General features: G+C 45.3%; 1 protein-coding gene across 1 annotated transcript; it reads left to right on the top strand.

The window, feature by feature from the left end:
• The first annotated feature begins 1,632 nt into the window (after positions 1 to 1,632).
• On the top strand, positions 1,633 to 4,615 carry AVPR1A (arginine vasopressin receptor 1A). The gene is made up of 2 exons (XM_062491164.1): positions 1,633 to 2,641; positions 4,332 to 4,615. The coding sequence occupies exons 1-2, from the start codon at positions 1,633 to 1,635 to the stop codon at positions 4,613 to 4,615; spliced, it is 1,293 nt and encodes a 430-aa protein (XP_062347148.1).
• Positions 4,616 to 7,693: the final 3,078 nt, after the last annotated feature.

Raw genomic sequence — 7,693 nt, 5'->3', positions numbered from 1 at the left:
TGTGTAACATTTAACTCCTGTAAAACAAGACAGAGAGTCAGGCAAGGAATGTGAAAGAAGCCTTGGTAGTGGTGTGGTGTTGAGAGATTTGTGACATGCAGTTTTAATTTTCCCTCTCTATTTTACCTGAAACCTGTAGTCACACCAGTTTCCCAGGTCTAATACAATAAACAGGCACAAAGCTGTGAATAACACACTGAACTGTTCATAAAAATCAGGGTTTGGAACAAAAGTTTAAAGAAATAAGTTTGCTTGAAACTTAGGATAGCCACATTTATTGTCTGTATTTCCAGCTTACAGGAGGGTTTGCAGTTTTAATTGGAAAACTTGTGTCAACTATTTGCACTGGTGTCCTCCTAAGCTCCTGCCACTGATCCCCAAGCAAAGGAAGGGTAGTGACACACTGGGGGGGGGGGGGGGTGGGAGGGGTGGTGCACATACCCTCTCAGGGGCTAACAAGCCCAGAAAGTGGCAAAAAGCCTTGCATGATGTTAACATGTTCAGAAGCCTATCATCTTGTATTTTAAACTTTAAAACTCTTCTGGAGTCAAAAATTTTGGAAATACCTTTTTATTTAAAGAAGCAAGACTCAATTTTTCATTCTTCCCCAGTTTTTCTTCTCCCTGTAAAATCATATTTTTTTGTAACAAAATTTAACTGTAACCACCTATGAGACCTAGGGAGTTTTATTAAAAACACAGTAAAACTGGTATCTCTCTGTTGTGATTTTATGCATTTTCGTGTGGCTGAAGGAAGGAATTCTAAATGAAGGGTTGAATTCAGGTTCCTGTGAAATCAGGATATAATCCACACTCATGACAACGGGACCAAAATTTTCACCAAGTCCATTCATTCTACCAAGAGGAGGAAAACTCTTCATCTAAACCTTGTTTAAAACAAGAATTTTAATGGCCCACTGCTAGAAACTCTCCAGTAAAATGTGGAGATTTTGCTTGTACTTGCAGAAATGTGTGGTTTAGACCTACTCAAAGGCTTGGATGACATTTATCGTCTGAGATGAAGTCCTGAAACCTTCAGAAACATTAGGTTGCTTTGAAGCTCTGCTCTATTTTTTCTAATAATTTACTTCTCTGGGGTTGATCACAGCATGACAGTGAAATGCCAAAGGCCCAGGTGGACTCTGTCGGGACCAAACCAGCACCTCTTACCGACAAGTCACTTTGCCTTGGCTAGAAGCCAGATCGGGGTGTGCAGGCTGATGCTGACGGACTTCCACTTGCCCTGCATGATTACGGCACTTTTACTCGCAATTACAAGCGCTGCTTTACCGGACCGTAAGGGAGCTCTTCGGGAGCACCGTTCCGGGCTCTCGGAGCGGGGAAGGGCTGAAGGGGTGTGGGTGCCCGCTCCCCCTCGGAGCAGCGCTGTCGGGGCGGAGCGGCCCCGGTCCCGCGTCGGGGCGAGCGGGCGGCGGCTGCCGGGGGAAGGGGGGGCTGGCGTCAGGAGCTGGGCAGCCACTGGCGCGGGAGCTCCCCCTCGCCTCGCCTCGCCTCCCGCGGCCGGGGGGATAAAGGCACTTGGTCCGGCGCTCCGGGCCGCCGGAGAGGGAAAAGGCCGGCGAGCGGACGAGCGGGGGTCGGGCCGGGCCTGGCCCCACCGCGCAGCCCCTCCATGCGCCTGGCCGGCGGCGCCGGCTCCCCCCGGGCTGTGCCCTCGCCCGGGAATGACAGCCGGTGGCGGGCGGAGGAGCCCGGCGGCGGCAGCAGCCCCAGTCCCGAGGCGTGGTCGGGGTCGCCGAACGGCAGCCTGGGCGGCTGGGATCCCTTCGGGCGGGACGAGGAGCTGGCGAAGCTGGAGATCGCGGTGCTGGCCGTCACCTTCGCGGTGGCGGTGGTGGGGAACGGCAGCGTGCTGCTGGCCCTGCGGCGCACGCCGCGCAAGGCGTCCCGCATGCACCTCTTCATCCGCCACCTCAGCCTGGCCGACCTGGTGGTAGCCTTCTTCCAGGTGCTGCCCCAGCTCTGCTGGGAGGTGACCCACCGCTTCCACGGCCCCGACGGGCTCTGCCGCGTCGTCAAGCACCTGCAGGTCTTCGGCATGTTCGCCTCGGCGTACATGCTGGTGGCCATGACCGCCGACCGCTACATCGCCGTCTGCCACCCGCTGAAGACGCTGCAGCAGCCCACCAAGCGCTCGTACGGGATGATCGCGGCGGCCTGGGCGCTCAGCCTGCTGCTCAGCACCCCGCAGTACTTCATCTTCTCCCTCAGCGAAGTGGAGCGCGGCTCGCAGGTCTACGACTGCTGGGCGCACTTCATCATGCCCTGGGGGCCCCGCGCCTACATCACTTGGATCACCGGCGGCATCTTCATCGCGCCTGTCCTCATCCTCATCATCTGCTACGGCTTCATCTGCTACCGCATCTGGCGCAACGTGCGGGGCAAGACGCGCCCGGGGGAGGCGGCAGCGGCGGGCGGCGGGCGGCGGGCGGGTGATGATGGTGGCCCGCGACGAGGGCTGCTGCTCGCCCCTTGTGTCAGCAACGTCAAAACCATCTCCCGCGCCAAGATCCGCACCGTCAAGATGACCTTCGTGATCGTCTCGGTGTACGTCGTTTGCTGGGCGCCCTTCTTCACCATCCAGATGTGGTCCGTCTGGGACCAGCGCTTCCCCTGGGTCGGTAGGTGACGCCGCCGCTTGTCCCCAGCTGCCGCCCCGCAGGCGTCGGGAGCTCAGCCGGCTGTCCCGAGGCGCTGCGCAGCGCTCAGCCGAGCGGGGAAAACGGGGGGCGGGAGAGGAGAGAGGGACCGAGGAGAGAGGGACCGAGGAGAGAGGGACCGAGGAGAGAGGGACCGAGGCGCGCCCTCGTGGGGGACAAGAGGCAGCCCCGGGCAGCCGCCGCCGCCCTCGGGGCCGCCCCGCCGGCACCGCTCGTAGCCCCGGACCCGGTAGCCCCGGGAGCGGCGGCGGCCGCGGCGCTCGGCTCGGCCTGTCGCCTCCGGAGAGGAGCAGCAGCCGCAGCCTTCTCATCCCGAGCAAAACGAGAGGACGGAAAGTGGAGTATTTGCTGCCGTAATTTGAACCAGCAACATTTTGGTCCTTTTGCAGCTGCCGATAAGAAAATTAAAGAAATGTTCAGTATTGTTGAGGAGCATACGTACACACAAATGTCGAAGCAGTTACATGAAGAGAGAACTTATTAGGTCCTCTTTCCTCTATCTGCTGTCTAGTAATTAGGGTTGAGCACACCCTGAACCCTTCCTCTCTGCAAGACAGTCACCTCTGAGTAGCTCCATTAGTCAAGTCACTGGTTTCCATGAATCAGTGGCAATTTAGACTTTGGAGATATCTGTCCCTCTGTTATATATGCCTGAAAAAAATTGGTGAGTTTAAAAGCTATCACACAGGTAATGACAGGCAGCATAGTGACATACGTTCTGTTTCCTCATAATGAGAGTATCAAATCAAAATGTTGGAGTCCATAATTTCTTAAAGATTTTTTATATCCCCAAATTGTCACTTAGTGTAGTGAGAGCGCTGATTGCCTCTAACATGGGACCAAAGTCAAGCCTACAATGCAGATCTCTATAGAGAAATAAAGGCTTGCAGTAAACAGATTTATTTTTTTCCTTCAAAGGAAATTATATCAAATTGAACAGATGACTATTTGATAGGTTTGTTTGAAGAGATTCTTTAAATCTGTGGAACTGCATAACACAATAATTGTACTTTTTTTAAAGATTCAGTATTTACTAAGAAAAGTCACTGATAACTGATTAGACTAAATGCATGTTTAGAGTATTTGGCCTAACTATTAACTAGTTATTGAAAGTAGAACACCATGGTTTTTTCATGACATAGTGCTAAGTTCCATTTTTCCCTTAAGAAAAACTTGTTCAACCTCCAAAATCCAGATTTGATGGACAATCCAGTAGTTAGTTGAGCGTTCAATACTTTTCAGCATGCAAATATATGCAGCAAAATTCAGTGTTTTTGGAAGCAGTGGGAATTTTACCATTGTCTCCCAGGATCTAGAAAAAACTCTTCAGTATTTAAAGCAGGAGCTTATCAACACATGGATACACATCAGTGGAAATATGACTAAATCATTATTTTGGATGGATTACCCGATAACTTATTCTGTCACAGCTTTTTGAAGTCTGTTCAGAGAAATTCCCATTGACTTCAATGACAGCCTTACATAAATAAGACCTTTACTGGTAACGTTCTCATTATTTGCTCCAAATGCTGCAACTCAACATTTAGAACTAAAATATTCAGGAAAATAAATCCAGTGGTTAATGAAGCAATTGACTGAATGGCATAAGTGTTCTTTTGATGATTAAGTTGCTTTCTCTCCCCCTACCCAGATTCTGAAAACACTGCGACAACAGTCACGGCTCTGCTGGCCAGCCTGAACAGTTGCTGTAACCCGTGGATCTACATGTTCTTCAGTGGGCACCTCCTCCAAGACTGCCTACAGAGCTTCCCTTGCTGCCAAAAAATAAAGCAAACGCTGAGTAAGGAAGATTCAAACAGCAATAGCAGGCGACAGACTTCTTTCACCAACAACAGAAGCCCAACCCACAGCCTGAACACATGGAGAGAGATGCCCCACTCCAAATCGACCAGCTTCATCCCCATTCCAACGTGAGACAGGCTTCAGGGCAGGCAGGGCTTTCAGTCCTGTCACAGTGTTTGGGAAGGCTGTGGCACCTTATGCCAGTCCAGGGCACCATCATATTACCAAGGAATGACTAAGGTGGCCATGAGACAAAAAGTGCCACCTTGCTTGATAAGCTGTGCTGCAGTATGTAAACTATTTTCTGAAAGTTATTTAGGATTTGAGGAACTGATCAGGAAGGTGTGGCAACAACAAAGCAATTATGTTTTTAAAATAGAATTAATTTTAATTTTTGTCTGTTTCTTAAATACTAAGTGCATTGTTTGCTTGCTGTTTAGAACAGTAAAAGTAATGGAATTGTCATGTTATTGGGGTAACTCCGCTCTCTAATGTTAATATATAAAATTTCTCATAATTGTCTGATAAAGTCATGGGGAAAGGAGACAATATGAGCAAGATTACTGTTTAGTCTTAAACACTGGGAAAAAAGTCTTGGCTGTCCAGATAAGGAATAGGGTTAGACAGACTCTGATGGAATTCAGACTTGTTGGAATTCAGTTGCTCGTGATGGTTCATCTTGTAAAGGTCTAGCAGTTCTCAACAGCCCTTGTGGAGGCAAATCTTTTAGTGCTGTTGATATCAATAAGTGTATTGTGGGGTTTCATTTTTAGGGTGACATTTCCTCTTCCCTTCTTGTTGATGGAAATTATACAGCATATTTGTGTGTGTGTGTGTCTTGTTGCACCTACTTCCATTTTTTAACTAACTTTAAAAATATATATTGATAAAGAAGTATGATATGCTATGACTATCTCAGCACCATTACAAACAGTTAGACCAGGGAAACTCATAATGAATACCAGAACCACTTGCTTTATTGGTAGGAATGCCATCCTTTTTTTTTTTTAATTCACTAAGACATCTAATATCACTCTACATTGCTTGGTTGTCAAGCAAATAGTCTCATGAATTCAGGAGAATGTAGTCATTTGGTAAGAGCTGTAGAACCAGTGTATTTCAAGACACAGATCTGAGAATCAAACTTACAAGTCCTCTGGGAACATACAAAAATTGTCAGTGTTGTTGGCTTGTCTATTTATATTATTATTTTTAATACCAGCTCATGACAATATAGTCTTAAAAATTGTCAGTAAACTGCAATAAAAAGTAATCGTAACATATTTGCTAATTTCAAAGCATTCAGGTGGTGCTTGTTTTCAATACCGTGCATGCTAAGTTGACTGTAGTTCATTTATATGGTAAACAACCCTATTACATTTTTCTGTGGAGGCCTGCCTCTTACACGGAGGTTGGGTTTTGAAGCTCCTTGAGTAAGTTTTGCTGAGTTTTTAAGTCTTGAGAAATTCTTGAGAAGTACAGCTACCCGTCTGCTGCGTTTTCCTGAGCTTGCCAGATCCTGAAACCCAGGTGCTCCCCTGGCCCCCTGCAGGACTGCTGACAGTCCCAGCTGGCTGCTGGAGCAATGGGACACAAGCATGGAAGCTCAGCAGCAGATTTCTTTCTTTCTTTTGCACCAAAACCTAACAAACAAGATTGCTTTTCTAATTGCTTGAGGAGATTGTATGTGGCTTTCACTGAGGATGGTGCCCATGCTTGCCTCAATAACGGTAGCAGAAATTAACAATGTTATAAGCAAAATAAGATTAGCTTAAACCACTCCAGAAGCTCCCCATTGATTATTCTGGGTAAATAATAAGGAATATTATACCTAAAATAATTTTTTTTTTTGGTCATTAAAGTCTTTGTCACAAAGGCTTCATTCTCTCCTTTCCTTGTGTTTGCTGTTGTTCAGAGGCCTGCGTGGTGGAACAGTCTATATTTAACAGGCTTTTTGATCACTTTTAATATATAAATGTGACTACAGCTCTCACCAGCTCTGGGTGGAGGTTTGTGAACCTGAATTTTTAGTAAAAAAAATGCATGCAGTGATGTTGTGTGTGTGTTTGTGCACATTATGCGTAATGTGTCTATTTTGCAAGTAGGTAATTCACAGTTACTGAAACTGCAAGTGTTTCAGATTAAGTACACTAGCTTTTGCCTGGTTTTCTGTTTGTGCTACTAACTTTTTTTGTACATGAAATCTGTTTAAAAAACCAATTATGTGTACTAACAGAATTTTCATGTTTGCATAATTAGTTTTTCTATTACACTTTAAATTCAAACAGAAAAGATAATGAAAAATGTGTGTAGAATATTGTTGATAATAAAAATGAACTGGATAAGGACCAGTATATGTATTAAAGCAAACAAACCTAAAGTATAAATTAAGTTTTTTTTCCAAATATGCTACAAAATCTAGGCTAACACTTCGGGCTTGTCTGCATAAATATCCCCTGTGAGTGTCCTGTAGTTTCTGTAATTAAACTGACAACACAATTTATCGATATTTGGTTTCCAGACATATTTTGTAAATACTGACTTTTTCACATAATTGTAATGTTGAAAGATACAGCCAATATTTTTATTTGTTCATCTGAGGAGATATTTTTTTAAAAGCTACTTTTGGTTATCATGGGGGTGCCCTAATGGAAACAGAAGGAAACAAAAGATTTTGAAACCATTGCAAGTTAAAACATGGAAACTTGCTCTAATAAACCTCCATATTTGATCAGAAGTATTTTGGGTTTTGTGCTTGTCTGGATTGTGGAGGCCAGAAATGTATTTGGTAATGTTAAATATATTTTACAAAATTCAAATCATGTTCATTTAATAAGTTGTGTCCATGAAACCTTTAAGGAGTGAAATAACTAAAATATTTTTCTATTATACATAGTGCATGAAGGACACAAGCAAAGAAGGAACATGCAATCGGACCTCTACTATATGATGCTAGTATTGTTAGAACCTGTAACTGAGCATTTATTCACGTTCTAGGGGGTTATTTTCGTATTTTTGTTTTAAAAAATTGTTCTATTGTCCTCTAACGTAAAACATGATTGAATGGATGAGCCTGTACCCTGTTGTTTGTTCTGCTGTTACTAGAATTGAAGCATTTTAAATTCAATTAGATGGCAAAAGTGGAGATGATACAGATGATGGAAAGGATTTTATTCATTTATATAAGAACCTAAGGCAAAAAAAGCTTCT

This window comes from Cinclus cinclus, chromosome 4, assembly GCF_963662255.1.
Source record: "Cinclus cinclus chromosome 4, bCinCin1.1, whole genome shotgun sequence".
In the NCBI taxonomy this organism is placed as follows: domain Eukaryota; kingdom Metazoa; phylum Chordata; class Aves; order Passeriformes; family Cinclidae; genus Cinclus; species Cinclus cinclus.
This window is presented reverse-complemented; position numbering and strand designations above follow the sequence as displayed.